We start from the raw sequence: 17,175 nt of genomic DNA on the forward strand, positions 1-17,175 counted from the left end.
ACAATGAACTACACGCACACGAAGCAGAGTTCTTTGGTCTTCACACACAAAAAAAATCATAGAATAAAACTCATCACCCCCCAAAAATATTTTCCTTGATTGTCAGTAAGTCAGTAGGTGCCTTCAGAAAGGTGTCACCCTTGAGGCTGACACCTAGTCACGAGTAGTTAAGTCAAAGCTAAAGCAGGCTTGAATGTGTTGCTCCCCCCTATGGTGTTGCCAGGTCGCGATAGTGCCTCCTACGGATATGATCATCCAAGTTTTCCTTGCGATTTGTTCGGTGCTGACAGTGAGGACACTCAAAGGGCTTTTGGCCAGTGTGGATTATAAGATGCCTCTTCATTTTGGCTGGCCTCACTAGTTTGCCACAGAGAGAGCAAGCAACCCTCCCAAGCTGTGCTGAGTTGAAGGCAAGCCTCCTCATACTCTGGGGTCGAACAGCCCACTCGATTCTTGTCTGCAACAAGTTGTGCAGAATCAGCAATATACTCCAATAGGCATTGTCGAAATTGTAATGAAGTCTTGCAATCTTCACGTTCTCCACTGTTAACTAAAAGCACCTACCCAAGATAGTCACAAAACTAAACACAAACACTTCAGAGCAGTGCTGGATGCCCAACATCCAACACTCAACCTTCCTTTGTCAAAATGCTGTAGTGGTTTCCTCAAGCAGCAGGTTTTCCACTCACATGAGGTTCTCTTAATGCTGTATGCAATCCTTTTCTACACCTCACCAAGACTGAGAGCTGTCTTCCCAAAGCCAAGGACTAAGTCGCTTCCCTCAACAAGGCAATGTGCCAAATGACGCAGTACATAGATAGCCAGCTTTCATATGCCATTAGTTGCACAATAAAGAAAGAAACTGGTACATACAACACACAAGTACAATTACAAACTTTCCAAGATGCTATAGGGATAGCTACTTAATTTTAAATGCTATAAATGGAAACATGGCCAAAATCAAATATAGAGGCAATGAACTTTAGACAATACTCCAATTCCATCCCATTGTGCTTTGTCACAAGATATGCCACTAGAGTAAGTGAAAAAGATCAGCATACCAGATGCCTCTGAAAAACAACTGGACACTTATATAAAAAAATGGGAGAACTGACGTTAAAAACTGGAGGCACTATCGTTAGTTAGGCATTAAAAAGATAAACCAATTAAGGTTTTCTTTTCCATAAGAATGGCCTAGACAAAGTGCACCACAGCAGTCATAACATTTTACGAATAATAAATCTCCACAAAAAAATAGTTTCTCAAGCTGGCCAAGGATACAAATGGATACAAATGAAAGTATTGGGATGGGTATGTATGCAGCAGCAGAGCCCTGTAGCATCTTAGAAAAGACATACTCTAAACAGATATCCTTGCAGCAAACTAACACACTAATGCTCTGAAATCTTAAGTCAAAAGGAATATAATTTTCTTAATATACTGGCTTTAGTTTGCTACAAAGATCAAAACAACTCATTCTCATTATGGAAGGATTGACAGGCATGACTAGAAGCATCAGGCATAGGGTTGATAATATTATGTATAATCAAATTACAGGAAGACTTTTTATAGCAATTATTTTTCTTGTTACCATTTTTGGAGACAAAATTTATCTTACTTGAACAGAAGCCCAATGTTTAATCTTTACTGTTCAAGACTGTGTTTTTATTAGAATTTAAGTTGAAAAGGTATTATTCAAACTCTGTATAAAATGCAATAACTACCTTTTGCAATTGCAATTAATAAAACTATATTGAACCATACATATAATCTACATCAATGAGAATTATTACTGTACTTTAAAGCGGATAAGTTAAGATCCTGTAGCTCAATTACCAAAGGTTGTAGCCACTGCTACAGACAGTACTTGAGTAAGATGGAATCACTGTAAGCTAATACAAACTACATGTTGAGTTTGTTACACTACAGCCAAGCCATTTGTCAATTCTTCCATCAGAGTGAAGCATTACCAGTTTGCAACTTTTCCATCATGAAGAAAATGATACTGCAAGAAAGGAATGCAAATAAAGAACTCAGCAAATGACAAAGGTGCTTAGGTTACACTGTAAGATGTAGTGAAGGTAAGTGACAGGTTCAAGCAGAGAGCTTGTGAAGAATAATATCTTTCTTACTACACAAATGTTATCTGGTCTTGATAGTGATCACACAATACTTTCCTCCTCACCTAATCACATTCACCCTATAACTGACGTGAGGACTAATTGACCAAATAACACTGCTGATATTATTGTGTGACATCACTGGTGAGGAGAGGTGAACTAATGCATGGGCAGGTCTTGTCTTGGGGTCTAACAAAACCAATAAATGACTGGTGTATGTCTGAGAATTGATTGAGTGAATATAGGTGAATGATTCACATATAACTATAAATAGCAATTCAGAAAACAAATAGACTTGCCAAAATAACAAACTTCCTTTAGAAAGAAAACTTCAGAAAAACAAAATCTGAGGGGTCAATATGACTGCGTATTCCTTGTTTCCTCTACACTTACTCATTCCAAAACTGATGTTAAGGCATTTAAAGTTACTGGGTCATATTACAAGTTAAACCCAAGAAGTTTCGGGTCCCTACAAAGGTCGGTTTAGGGGCCATATTACAAGTCCAATCCAAGTAGTTTTGGGTCTCTACAGTTATTCATTCCAGGCTCTGTAGAGACCCAAAACTTCTTGGATAGGACTTGTAGTGCTGCCCCTAAACCAACCTTTGTAGGGACCCAAAACTTCTTGGGTTTGACTTGTAATATGGCCCACTGTTCTGTAAACAAGACTATTGTATGATACACCTTCCTGAGCAGAGGCAAGGGAAGGGAAGAAGAAAAATATGACTCCTCTCCTGCAGTATACTTATTATTAGCAAAGTAAAAACATATCCATAAATGAAGATGAGCCTTAAATTAATAACAAATCTAGGAATTCAACACTTGACTGTTAAGTAAATGGCAACAGCTAAGTGACATAATTGAATTTCATCTTTCTTGCAAAACTATCATCCAACAATAAGGCATTAGAAAAGTGACTGGTAATGCTTCACCATTTCAAAACAAAAGTTAACACTCACCCCTGGTGGATTATCCTGAGAGGAAGGTTGCTGAAAACCCAGCCCAGAGAAACTCCCAGGCAAGGACTGACTATCCCCCTGCCAGCCAGACACATCCTGTACCCAAAAAGGAAAAAATTCCATCACAACTTACCAATAATAACAAGTTACAATTAGTGAATGTATAATGAAAGTTTGTTTCCTTTCCCATATTTGTTTTCTTTTGAATGTAATAACAGTACATCTGGATGTGCACTCACCGGCTGAAAGCCTGAGGGTCCAGCAAAGGCATGGTGGTAGGAAGCTGAAGTGCTTGCGAGGGCCCCTGAAGCTGCCTGCTGAAGGAACTCAGGCAGGTCATTACTCAGGTCCCCTCCCAGGTCACCCCCACTGTTCTCCTCCTTGTAGCCGTCCCCACTCATGTTATAGGAATCCCTCTGCATGTCATCCGTTTCCTCTTCCATTTCCACCTTGACAAAGGTGGGCGTCTCTTCTCCTCTGTACTGGTTAGTGACTTCATGCTGGTCGGGCAAGGGTTGTGATGACTGAGATGACTGATGAGGCAACTGTTGTGAGGACTGGTGGGATGGCAGGTGGGAGGCAACAGGAGATTCCGCCGGAGAGGAGAGGGGACGGCTATCACGGTCCTCCGGCATGAGGGACTCCTGAGAGGTTCTAAGGGGGGAAGGACTTAGTCGCTGGCTAATGGGACTCTTTGGTCTGGAGGAAGGTGGAGGAGGGGTGTGTAAGCCACCTCCTGAAGATGGGGGAGGTCTCACATCCTCCCTTCCATCCTCACCCTCGTCTCTACGTTTTCTTTTGGAGGGGGGGCTGCCACTACCACCCTCCCTCCTGTTAGTGTCAGTCCGAGAGGAAGAGACTGAGCCTTTCTTAGGAGGCTCATCATCAGGTACTGCAAGGCCCTTGATTCTAAGGTTTTCCGCTGCCTTAATCAAAGACGCTAAGTCACTTTGTCTCACATTCACTTCACCAAGGTACATATAATCTAGCAAGGCCTCCAGGTCCTCACTCTTGATGTCTTTCAACACTATAACCGGGCTTTTACAAGCAGTCTTGTCAAACATGGCACAGAAGTAATCACTACATGTTGAGAGCACCAACTTGTGCACACTGTAAAACTTGCCATCGCACGCCAAAGTTACATCCGTGTACGCTTGCTGAAAACAGAAACAACAAAAAAAAATCAACATCTAATATATTAGAAAAACTGAAATTAAGTTAACAGCATCATGCAATAAATTTCACTGCATTTTTCTCCTAGTTGTAAACTAAGCTTGGAACGCTGAGTAGAGGCTGAGCTTACCTTATCCCTGAGCACTCCCAATATATGTAGAAACGTGGAACGGTGATTGTTCCACTTTAATGATAGTAGTTCCTCCATGTTAACCTGTAAAGACAAAACACCAATAGTAACATGAATGTCGTTGTCCCTTGTTACTGTACACTGATAAATCATCAACCCCTTACTATTTCCCACACATGTAGGATGGAACAGATGAGACCTGGGAAGACATCTGCAAAGCCAGAGGGCAAGACTGGTTAAAGCAGCTGCAGTTGAGCAGCATGGTGTAGTTCTGTGAAGTTGTCACACTACAGACAGTCTTAAAGTGTCAGCAAGAGCGTACATTATTGCTTATCATGGAAAATGAAAAAGTTTTAGTTCTGCCTGTGTATGTTGAGCATGTTAAGGAGCCGCAGCTGCTGTGGGTGAGGCAAAGGTCACTCAGGCTGAGGAGAATGAGAACAGATGGCGCCACTACAAAAAAACTTGCCTGCGCCATGACAGGTTGGAGCCGACAACCATCCAGGCCCCCAAAGAAAGAATAACGGTGCTATAGGCTGGCACACAAAAAAGTCTCAAATCCTATTGGAGTATTACTTTATCCTTAACAAAGGATAAAAGGAATGCAAAATTAATACACTTATTATTTAACTTTTTCACTTATTTATGTACACCTTGATCATTTAATTTCGGCACGCTATACCTTTTGGAAAAAACTCTTGTCTAAACTACAATATATTGAATTTGAATTCTGTCAGCTTTTAAGGGTTTTAGATAAAAAACAATATAACAAACCTCAAGTCATATGATACATTAGAAATTAGCATCGGCTTCTGCAATTTTTTAGTGGTTAAACAATTAAGCTAACTTTTTAGTTAGTTGATTAGCAGTTAAAGCAGCAAATCTTTCAGTTAGCTGTGCTCAGCACTGAACAATAGCCAACAAGATGCCAGATGCACAACCAATTCACTGGTGGCTGCAATGACCCCGAGATGCTGGCTTCTCCCAAACCGTTTGACTCCTGCCAACTGCCTCTGCATGGCACACAGCAAGGCTCTCTCACTCAAGTTACTCTGTTACCCAAGCAACATGATGGGGGAGCATGTGACCTTCCATCACTAATCCTATGAATGCATACCTATTTTATCTTGACTCATATTTCAAGCACTTTCCCCACATTTATTCTTTTAATCATTTAATTTTGCATTCCATCCCTAAAATAGTTAGAGAACCTAGATTTTGGAGTTGGACACCCCCTCACTCACTAACAAGCCAAGTACTGAATCAGCCAACTAGGTCGCCCACCCACCAAGGGACTCAAAAGCACCACTGCTCCACATTCACAGCTCGAGGACTCGGGCATTAATGTAATGCAAAGTCACCGCCAAAGTGCTTGTTGACCTTCCGGCACAGCACACAACGCTAGTCTCCAGACATTCTAGCGTGTACAATAATTGTTCCACTACACACTAGTACACAGGCATAATATATATCTATTCAAATTGTAGGTTCTGAAGTATACTCCCTCTATATATGACCTACAAATATGAGGATACTGAGCTCTTTTAACACAGGTCAAGTATTATGACTTTGGCAAAGCAATAAAAAATTTAAAATTAAGAAGTCATTTACAATGAAGAACATCACTTTTTTTTTTCTTTTTTTTTTCTTTCTTTTTTTTTACCCTTAGAGTACGGGTGGCGATGTATTTCTCTGGATGGTTTGCACGGGGAAAATTTAGAGATATAAAAGAGGTGGAAATGGTGTCTTTGCAATAACTGTGTATTTATCTAGTATATATGGTGGTCTAATAAAACTTCTCTCATGATAATAATAAATAAGTTACGACAGCCGAAAATATTGCGCATTTTCTCGTGGCTGTGACAAGTCACATGGAAGCACCCCTCTCGCTCTCTCACTCTCTCTACCTACTTGCCCCTCCCTCCTCTGTCAATGTCACTACCATAGCAGTCATCAGTCACTGTCACTGATTCGCCCGCGTTCTACTTCCGCCCGGAGCAGAGGAATTGCTTGACGCATCACAAGACATGCCAGATGTATTCCGAACAAAAGTGGAAAATGATCTGTGGCCTTCGGTAGTCCGCGCGCTGGAGACGAATGAGTGTATATGGATGCCAGATGCCTCCACCATTCTTCTGAGTCAAGAACTGCCGGTATATTTGAAACGTAGAGAGCGTAGAGTGTGATAATTATATATATGATCCCCGTACGGGTGAGGCATGTGGTAGCGCACTTATATGTACGATAGCCATAATCTAAGGGTTAAGCAATGGGGCTCATTCTCTATGAACATGAACCACTGGAGGTTGAGATGATTTTAATTTCTATAAAAAGTAAAACCAAGTAAAGTTAGTACCCCTGGTAAAATCAAATTAATCTTCAATTTATTTTGTCTCTTCCATCTTATAAGACATTGCTCATTTTTCCTGTACAACATTGATCACCCATTCCTATTTTTTCCTTTGTAATAATGAGACCAGAACCACTGCAGTCATGGACCTATTCAGGGCCTCTAGTTACTTGACCAGTATCATTTTAATTGTAAATCAATAACAATGTATAATGTACCATAATTCAATATCCTGAAAACTCGACAAATATTAGGGCATTTACAAGACAAGAATTTAAATTTTCTAAAGTTATTTAATAACCTAAGTACGTAATATCCTTCAATTCTGAAAATATAATAAGATACTTAAATTATTATATTTATAAATAGAATATTGCTACTCAGAAAATGAATTACAGAAAAAAATCTTAGAGGTCGACTGTTTACAAGGAAAATGGAATGGCAGCTACCACCTGGAATTTAATTAAGTTAAATTATCTATTATATATTCACATTAATTATTAGCAAGCTGACCCTAGAATTTTTTTCAAGGGATGTGTAATGGAAGCAAGCTGTGACTGAGCCATCATTATCGGTCTAACTTGGCCCGGGAAGAGAGCCTGACACCCTCTTGACAATCGCCCAAGCAGAAGGAAACCTTGACCTTCACAAAGCAGTGGTCCCAAGACACGAACATCTTGGTGATACATCTACCCTGGGAATGCTGGATGAAGGATGTAAATAACCCTACAATGAAAACAACCGAAATCGAAAATAACCCTACATTACTGTATCAGGGCAGCACTGACAGGAAGTGAACTGCTAGACCCTAACACAGAATAATGGCACAAAGACATGTCAGGTAAAAAATTATAGAAAAAAAATATAGAAATAATCAGTAAAAAATGATCCAACCGAGAAAGTGAAACTGACACTAACTAAAAATACCAGAAAAAAAATAAGTACATAAAAAATGGGCTGTAGAATGAAAAAAAATGACAATAACTATAAAATGAGAATAACAATAAAATACACAAGAGAAAAGCTGCAATAAAGTATACGCTACAAAATAACCACATAAAACACGAGCTAAATTACAATACACGACTATTGGCATATATACAATTATACATATATAGGCATTACCCAGTCATCCACATATCACACTAATACTCCACGCATCCCACAAACACACAAACACAGCCCCAGGAGCACAAACACCTCACCAACACTCAATAACCCACGCCTTCCATGACCCCGCCGCCTCTCTGCCCCCGGTGGTCCAAGGTGCCCCAGGGGTCACGCCTCCGCGGCACCACACACCCCCTTCCCCTGCCACTCCCGGCCCTGCACAGCCCCCCGTAGCACACTCACCACCACCCTCAGCTCCTCCCGCACCCTTGCTCACGCCGGGGCAAGGTAACGACGTCCAGGCAAGGAGAAAACACTGACCTTAAGGGACTAGACAACCGCCTCCAGAGTCTCGGCCATTTTCTCCTCAGCTTCCCGTCAGTGTTGCCAATCCGCAGACGCCCAACGGCATCGCTACTTTTATATTTTTTGTCCTGGGTTTCCTTTGTCGTTTGTCTTCTCGTTTGATTAGTTGTTTGGGTTCCATGGGGGTGTTATGCGGTTCCTCTTTGTTTTTGAGGTGTTACAAGAGATGGTGTGATGGTAATCGAGGCCGTTATGTAACATTTTCCAGTCTCGCTACATTGCCCAGTTTGTCCTGATCAATAATTTGTATTCCATTGCGGGGTTATTCAGCTTCCCCTTGTGGCCAATCAGTTACCTTCGATAACCTGGTAAATGACAAAAAGGAGTTACGCAACACAGCTAAATGACAATCTTCCAGACACGCTACGTTTCCAGTTTTGCCTCAGAATATACCGCCATAACCCTTTCTCACTCAGTCTTTCTGTCTCTTTGTAGTCTTTCGAAGTCATATACAGCAAGGGGCGACTCTCCAGCATAAGGCTCTAATCCACGGGCCGAAGACGAGCAATGCCAAGTCTTTATTGATCCAGTGCATGAAAATGGATGAATGCGGCGGGAGGACCAACGCCCTCCTGTATTCCCTTGCCCTGCCTGAGCCGCTTCGGTACTAGAAGGCCCTGGCTAAGAATGTTTGCTTCCTCAGATCCCCACCTAAATATCCCTAAAAAGGACCTCTAAGCAGCTGGAATTCCCTTCAGAGCATCGTTTAATACCACACGTAGCCTAAAGGTGATCAATGGTTATGATGGCGCTCTGCTCTTACGTCTTGGGGTGCGAGAGGAAGCAGGAGATAAAAAAAAAAAAAAAAACGGGAATAGATCTATATTACTTACATAGTCTGTCTGATGCTTATTTACGTTACCATATGTCAGCGATAGATAAAGGACTCAATTACTATTTATTTAACATCAATAGCCAGAGTTAATTAACCAATATGCAGTCACGAAGAGATGACGAGAAGTATAATTTTTGCATACAATCTTAGGATCAACATAACTAATGGCCTATTCGGGAAGAAAGAGGGGAAGAAACTCCACCATTTACTAGCTGTCACAAGGATCCTATAAACCTCTACCGTAGATTATTTGTCAGGAGAGCAGGTAAGACTTTCCTATAAAGCGGTCACATGTTATCCTTTCTTTATGTGTGTGTGTGTGTGTGTGTTCGTTACACGCAGAGGTCTTGTGGGAGCATAGTAAAGAGAAAAATTCAGGCATTTCATGTGTGTGTGTGTGTGTGTGTGTGTGTGTTGAACCCTAATTATATGATGGTGTATGTAATTGGCTTTTGTAATATCATTCTCCCCTTGAAAAAGTTTATCATAGGAAAGAGTAATTATAATGTGAGATAGGTCCAGATCGATTTTGATTAACGATAAGCGATAAGATTATGATGTTGGTTATAATTCCCATACTGAACAAGTCTTATCGTGAGCTTTGTTTAGTTCCTTTATTTGATATTTTTCCCATTTTTCATGCAATAGGCCTACCTGTATTAATTTGTATTGCTGGGGTAAGAATTTAATGGGGAGCACCACCCCAATATCCTTATAGTTATAGGCTACACGCTATTTTGCAACAATAAAAGCAATCCATGAATCAAACATTTAATGAAGCCAAATATATTCAAACTAACCAGTCCTATATATTTCCCACAGCACTTTTATTCAAACTAATTTAACCTGTACTAAACATTTCCCAGAAGCTATGGACTACACCTGGGTGGAGACAAAGGGTTAAGCTGGAGCCTTGCAAGCCCATTAGATTTATTTCACTATCCATTATTTCATGCATTGCTATAGCCTGTACCGTCCCTTTATGTTTCCCTGTTCTATATTTGCCTCAGAGTGAAGTAAGCTATTACCATTAATATTATTTTTTTTATCATTATTAGGGCAGAAACAAGTTGATAGAATCTTCTGAGTTGTTTGATGTAGTTGGCTGTAATGTCTGAATGGAAACTTCCTCGATTTCACCTCCATTGCAAGAGAGAGAGAGAGAGAGAGAGAGAATAACGTTGACCCGATGCAAGCTTCCCTCTAATGAAGATAATGGCGAGGCTTCCGGGGCTTTCTCCCCCACCTCTGCTTCCTCTCACGTCTTCCTTCCAGCACCAAGACTCAAGGTTATTTTAGGTCGCTAGCATTCGCAACATTCGAGCGTCGCTTTGTACTCTGCCACCTATTTCTAGACTCCACAAGCTTCGTGCATGCATCCCATTATTGGCTTTCATAATGCATAATCAATTCCCAGGGTATAGATTTAATTATTAACGGGACTGCTATTATTGCATGTACCACTTGTACATGATGCGGATTCAAAAGCTGTTTTTTACGAGGCGTCATCCGAAAATACGTTGAAGGTAGTGTCTGGAACTCAGTAAAATCACTTTATCAATAAAGGCAGAGAAACATGTAGCGCTTCTTGAGATTTTATGCTACTTTTATCGAAGATTGGCAACACTGATTTCTTCCCTTTGGCGTCGACTCGCTCCATGCCGTCGAAAAGAATATAATAATTACAGGAACAAATATCTCTGCAAAGTAAGTTTTAGGACAATATTTTATTTCTTATACTTATTTCAATTATGGACACGATAGGCAATTAGAAAAAACATCCAATTAATCTTATTAGATATTAAAATAATATCGGAGCTTGTCAACGAAATCAGCTAAAATACTTTAAAAAATACAGTAGCCTCAAATGAGATATTTTCTATAATAATCTATATCATATTATCATTATAATACATAAACAAAAGGCTAAAAATTGAAGAAATAGTTATAATAAAAATATTTGGTTAGTTCAAATATAGTCGGAGCTTGAGTCTCCACCGCTGCAGGGGAGGCTGCGGGGATGACGCGGGCATAACAATGAATTAAAGCAAAACTAGACACAACAGTATGATTGTAAGCTTTGATTTACCATAGACTAGTGATAGCGTCTTATAAACAAAAAAATCATGGGGATTATGAAGTGTTAAAATAGACGGAGCGTGAATGGCGAGAAGTGGCATCAGGCCAAGGCGCAGGAAGAGACGGTGATAGATTGGATACATTCCGAGAAGCAGCCCTTGGCCTTGGTCTTGGCTATCGAAGCACTTTTTTTTTTCCCCCTCCCCCCCTCCCCCCAAAAAAGCCGCATATGTTAAGCTAGGTTTGACTTACTAGCATAAATAAAATCTGTTCTTACCTTGTACTAGGAGGGATGCCTGCCCCCTTCGTCCTCCACCTCTCACCTAGGGGGGAGCGTTGCCCCCTCGTGAGATAAGAACTGGCTGAAGCAGCATATCCAGTCTGCGAGGATCAAGGAAAAGGATGGAAAATAAGTGATTCGAGCAAGAAAGTAATAATCATGAAAAATGTAGCACTAAAGTGATTTCCAGTGGGGATCGAGAGATGAGCGTTGGAGAAGCAGAGAGCGTGTAAATAACCAAAAGAGAGAAAGTATTAATATATAGTTGTATAATCACACTCTGTCCTGCCTGGGGGTTGGGATGGCATGTTCCTCCCTTCTCCCTTGTTGTTTACCTGCAACAATAAACTATCAATCAATCAGAAATTAAGTGGTACGGAAGAGGCAAAAATAAAATAATTAAGTAATAAAGAGAAACACAAAAAAGAAAACTCCAACAAAGTAAGCCGAAGTGAATAAAGAAAACAAGGGAAAACAAAAAACAGAAAAGCAAAAGCAGCTATATATAGTGGAAGCAAAGACGTGAACAGCCAAACAGATCGAACTCATGCAGGGCAGGGTGAAACACATATACAAGTGTACGCACTGAAGTAACTAAGAGTGCGTAATGAAGTATCTAAGAAGCGATTTAAAGCGGTAGAGGTCAAAAATAGATGGTGGGACCTCCCGTGCAGCCAAGATATGTGACAGCCGGGGTGTGGATGAAACTGTGGCACATGTGATACTGGTGTTTGGGAGGTACCAGAGAGAAAGGACGGATCGAGATGATGAAGGTGGCACTGAGTGAGATGTGCTAGGATGTGAATGGGAGGATTGCAAGAACAGAGAGGGAATGTATGTTAATTGCTGCTGCTGGGCCAGATCTCGAGTGGTGAAGCAAATGAGAGAATTATAGAAGCCATGAAGAGTTTTCTGGAAAAGATGTGGTGTGCAAGAAATAGGGAATAAGAAGATATTGATGGGTACTACTTGTCTTTCGGCTCTTTCCTACCATTGTATCTTTTTAGTTTCATGGTGCTACCTATATATACACATGTATTACTAGTTGTATAATCACATTCTGCCCTGCCTGGGGGTTGGGATGGCATGTTCCTCCCTTCTCCCTTACTGTTTACCTGCAGCAATAAACTATCAATCAATCAATCTTTCTTTTTACAGGTTGTGCCGCTATTAAGGCCTGCCTCTCCAACGGGTCACATTTACAGCAAGAGCAAGAGCAAGAGTTGGCCTCAAAATGCACCCAATCCAGCACCGTCCTCAAGGCGCGGGAAGGAACAGACGCGGAGGAGGCACAGGAGCGGCCGTCCACAAGAGGCCTCATGTCTTGCACGCCCAGATAACTAGTCGCTGTGGAAAGGTGAGCCAGCGCCAAGTGAACATGTACAGAATAACCTATAATACACTATAAGATTCGGGAGGCTTAATATCATCCCTAAAACAATCAATGGTAGTTGTGGAGTCCCCGTGACGCAGCAGCAGCAGCAGCAGGAGCTTCCGCCATGTGCGTTGCCAGAAAGCTCATTACACGCCTTTATTATTTTTTATTCCTGCTTTACTCTCGGTTTATTTGCGGATTTAGGATCAGTAATGCCATGAGGGAAGGATATAAGTTGTGCCAGGGCGGGAGAAAGGGGGAGCTGAGGTTTGAGGTATTTATTTTTTAATTTTTAAGTAAGGACAGAAAGCTCACCATAAGCTTTTATGCTTTGATTTCCTACTTCACTGACAGTTTGACAGGTTATTTTGTGGATTTTGGATCAATAATACTGGAAGGAGGTTGTGAGGGGTGCCAGGGCGGGGGAAAGTGGGAGCTGAGGTTTGAGAGGTATGCGCAGAGGTTTCCAGAAAGTTCATTTATACGTTGTTATTACTTATTTTTACGTGACTGACGGTTTATTTGTGGATATAGGATCAATAGTACCATGAGAGGAGGCTGGGAGATGTGCCAGGGCGGGAGTAAGTGGGAGGTGAGATGTGAGGGGTATCTGCGCAGAGGTGAAAGCCCGGTGAAGAAAAGCTTTATCGGGGGGGTGCCAGAAAGCTCTCACGCTCATTGATTCGTAAGACTTTCCCTCCGTGTTTGTGATGCTGGGTGCGAGGTACTGCGTGAGGGAGATCCGCGAGGTGTGCCAGGGAGGGTGAGGGTGAAGGGAGAGGTTACGAGAAGGATCTGCGCATAGGTGAAAGGTGGAAGGAAAGTCTTGATTAGGCGGCGGTCTCAGAGGGACCAAGAGGGCGCGCGCTTCCCTTCCCTCCTCTTCCCGGTCTTTGTTCAGCTCCTCCTCCTCCTCCTCCCGCACCCACGCCACGCTACGCACATCCTCTCGCCCCTATGGTACGTGACCCTCGCCTGGAAACAAAGGAACACCGTGCTAGTAACGCAAATAGCAGCCTCCAGGGGCCTTCAGGTACTCTTGGGGCAGGCAGCGTTGGCCCTTATCGATTAGAGGCAACGTAATGGACGCCTGAAAGAGTCCTATTTTTCCCGCGGCTTGTGTGAGGTGCGCGCGGAGGCTGTGCCGTGTCGGGAGCCGCTGTAATGGAGGATCGTGTCATTGTTGTGTGTTGTGAGGACTTTTGTACACTTGCTGTTATCCCCCGCCGGTGCTCGTGTGCGTAACCATGCTGAGTGCTCGTAGCGAGGGGGATTGAAGAAACGGTTGGGACTGCATACCTGCCCGCGGGGATAAGGTGACCTGACGGGTAATATATGACTTGCCTTTGAAGCATTTTTGTCATGATACGATTGTTTCACATCCTCATTAGTGCTCCCTTATGTTGTGGGTCTGAACATTTTTAAATTGTTGACTCATGAAACCTCTACAATCATTTCTTAGGCAGGAAGTTATGGGAGAGGATTCCTGTTACTGAGTTACACGGCACTGTACACGGTAATTTTTCCTCTTAAGTTGCACCTACGGCAGGGATCAGCAGCTCAATGCTACGGGAGTCATCTCTTGTGATTTAAATAAAAAAGAGCCACACTGCCAAAATTTGGCTTTAATACAAATCTTCCTTAGAAATATGAGAATAGTTATACATATATATATACCGACTCGGTAAGGAGTGGCTCTCCCGTCACGCTGGTCGCGGGTTCAATCCCAGGCAGCCGGGGAATACCCTCTCCTTGTGATCAATTTCTCGTGTGTTTCGATACACGCTGAGGACGTGTGGGACCGAGAGAGTAATAGAAAAAGAGAATAGAAAATCTCTTCGTCAAACCTAAACTTCTATAATTCATTTAAATCAGTTAATTTCCAAGGAAGAGGTATGTAAGGCTGCAGTAATACTTGCTACGGATGAACCCACCATTGTGTTGGTTAATTGTTAATTGAAAGTCGTGGCAATAAAGTTGCGTTACTTTGTGTGTAGCCAACCACAACACAACCTAAGATTAGTCTAGCTATTAAAGCTGCACCCTAAATCACCCTGTCTCCCAATCCATTCTTTTCCCTTATTTGATAGAAAAAATATATTATAGCTATTAAATGGATGGAAGGGGAAAAAATAAAAGTTCAGGAGGATAACACAATATTTTGCCTCGTGTAAAAAAAAAAACTTTTACAATTGGCTCTCCACAGTTATTGTTGCAAGTCGACAAAAACATCTCATTACTTTAACTACAATGATGGTGAAATATAGTGGCAAGGATGAGGCACCTAGTTTTCTTCATCTCATCTAATTAATGTTTGTGGTTTGCAGCAGTCATGGAGGAGTTACTCTCATTGAAGTGGAACAACCACCGAACCACCTTCATCCACATATTGGGAGTTCTCAGGGACAAGGTAAGTAATGACTTTTGTTGTGAATTGTTGTTCAATATTGATTTTCTTACATTTCGTCAGGTATTTTGCGTCCATAGCTTGACAGTTCTTTTCTTTTCATTTTCAGCAAGCGTACACAGATGTGACACTAGCGTGCGATGGCAAGTTTTACCAAGTGCACAAGTTGGTGCTCTCAACATGTAGTGATTACTTCTGTGCCATGTTTGACAAGACTGCTTGTAAAAGCCCAGTTATAGTGTTGAAAGACATCAAGAGCGAGGACCTGGAGGCCTTGCTAGATTATATGTACCTTGGTGAAGTGAATGTGAGACAAAGTGACTTAGCGTCTTTGATTAAGGCAGCGGAAAACCTTAGAATCAAGGGCCTTGCAGTACCTGATGATGAGCCTCCCAACAAAAGTAGTGGAGGTTCAGCGACCTCTAGGGGGGACACGAGGAGGGACGGAGGGGGTAGCAGCCCTCCTGCAAAGAGGAAACGAAGGGAAGAGGTAGAGGATGGGCGGGAGGACGTGAGACCCCCTCCCGCCCAGTCTGGCACCCTCCACACCCCCCCTCCCACCAGACCAAAGAGCCCTGTGAGTCAGAGGCTAAGTCCCTCCCCACACAGAACCTCTCAGGAGTCCCCAGCGACAGAAGATCGCACCAGCCGTCCCCTCCCCTCACCTGCGGAGGCCACCGGGGCCCACACAGCCTCCCAGCCCCAAGGCCAGTCCGCGGTGAGCCAGTCAGTCAGCAATCAGTATCGGTCCGAAGACACTCCTTCCTTCGTCAAGGTGGAGATGGAGGAGGACCACGCAGAGGACCTGCAAGGGGACTCGTACGACCTGGGTCCTGACGGTTACAAAGAGGAAGGGGATGACTCGGGTGGTGGCGCAATGAACAATGACTTACCAGAGTTCCTACAAGCAGCGGCCTCGGGCTCCCTGGCCAGCAGCTCCACTTCCTTCCCCCACCACTCCTTTGCGGGGCCATCTGGCTACCAGCCGGTAAGGTGCTTCACTAACGTGCAGGGCAGGGCCGTACTCGAGTGCATGATCTTTATACTAACTGTTTTAGCTACAAGGCATTAAGATAATCGTGTTTTCTGACTGAAATATTTTAATGACATTGGTTATAAAAGAATAACCCAAATTTTAGTACTAAGAAATTTAAAAAAAAATCCCATCCATGTATGGTTGGGATAATTTGATCTTTTAAATTTTTTCTTAATGACTTATATTTCTTATAATGGTTATCTATTGTTATTTTTCTGCCAGGGTGACTTGGCTGGGTGGCAAGGTGATGGCTCATCCATAGGGTTTCCTCCTCACCTTAACTTTAGCACCTCAGAAAGTTCTAGTCAACAGAATGCACCTGGGGTAAGTGTTGCTCTCAACTTGTTGCTTTCCCATGACCTCACCAGCCAGTAATGCTTCTTTGTCCACCATGATGTAGGGAACAGGGAGAATGATCACCTGTAACACTGAATGTCCTTGTGCTGTGATCTGCTCTGCAATGTCACACCTCAGAGGCCTGGGAAAACAGCAGGGCTCAGATATAACTCGGTTAGTCCAGCATAAAATACCAAATCCAGCTACAGGTAGAAGTCATGCATATCGGTGCTATTATTTGATTACCCTGATGTGGCACTGTGGATCTTTGTCATTAGATGAAATAGACATCAGCTGCTGTGGGGTAAAAAGCTTTGGAGATAAGCACAGTAGATGCATGTCCTTCACTGCCAGTCAAAGGGATTTAAGTTCAGTGGTTAAAGGCATCCTGGCATGTGACACCACTGTAAGAGAAGTAGGCATCAAACTACTCATAGATTTGTCTGTTGGAAATACTAGGTTTTTACAAAATTATATCCTTAGAGCAATGAATTCTTACTCACCACAGGCTCAATGGCCAATGCAACGGAAATGAGCACCAAGACCATGCGCAGCTATAGCATATGCCTCCAGCTTTACCTTTATCTATTTCCTGCTAGAAATACCATGGGTCCTCTTG

The 17,175-nt window shown here is 42.4% G+C and overlaps 2 protein-coding genes across 85 annotated transcripts in view; one reads left to right on the forward strand and one right to left on the reverse strand.

Annotated features, from left to right (window-relative positions):
* LOC127004599 (longitudinals lacking protein-like) overlaps nucleotides 1-11,450 on the reverse strand; it is a 69,232-nt gene extending 57,782 nt beyond the window's left edge. For 12 of the 35 annotated variants that reach the window (XM_050872518.1, XM_050872516.1, XM_050872526.1 and 9 more), the window contains exons 1-4: nucleotides 8,164-8,314; nucleotides 4,383-4,466; nucleotides 3,319-4,236; nucleotides 3,080-3,175 (exon numbers count right to left, since the gene is read on the reverse strand). In XM_050872518.1, coding sequence (XP_050728475.1) covers nucleotides 3,080-3,175; nucleotides 3,319-4,236; nucleotides 4,383-4,460 — 1,092 coding nt within the window. In that variant the 5' untranslated portion in view covers nucleotides 4,461-4,466; nucleotides 8,164-8,314. Of the gene's footprint in view, nucleotides 1-3,079; nucleotides 3,176-3,318; nucleotides 4,237-4,382; nucleotides 4,467-8,085; nucleotides 8,319-11,399 lie in introns of those variants that run through there. The other 23 variants (XM_050872511.1, XM_050872515.1, XM_050872510.1 and 20 more) reach the window with 7 other exon arrangements.
* Nucleotides 11,451-12,600: 1,150 nt separating this feature from the next.
* LOC127004601 (longitudinals lacking protein, isoforms A/B/D/L-like) overlaps nucleotides 12,601-17,175 on the forward strand; it is a 56,129-nt gene continuing 51,554 nt past the window's right edge. For 45 of the 50 annotated variants that reach the window (XR_007757896.1, XR_007757897.1, XM_050872570.1 and 42 more), the window contains exons 1-4: nucleotides 12,601-12,759; nucleotides 15,105-15,187; nucleotides 15,294-16,172; nucleotides 16,443-16,544. Coding sequence is in view for 48 of the 50 variants with exons in the window: in XM_050872570.1 (XP_050728527.1) it covers nucleotides 15,110-15,187; nucleotides 15,294-16,172; nucleotides 16,443-16,544 (1,059 nt within the window). In the remaining 2 variants the exon portion in view is untranslated. The other 5 variants (XM_050872539.1, XM_050872540.1, XM_050872543.1 and 2 more) reach the window with 5 other exon arrangements.

Source organism: Eriocheir sinensis, chromosome 28, assembly GCF_024679095.1.
Source record: "Eriocheir sinensis breed Jianghai 21 chromosome 28, ASM2467909v1, whole genome shotgun sequence".
NCBI lineage: Eukaryota > Metazoa > Arthropoda > Malacostraca > Decapoda > Varunidae > Eriocheir > Eriocheir sinensis.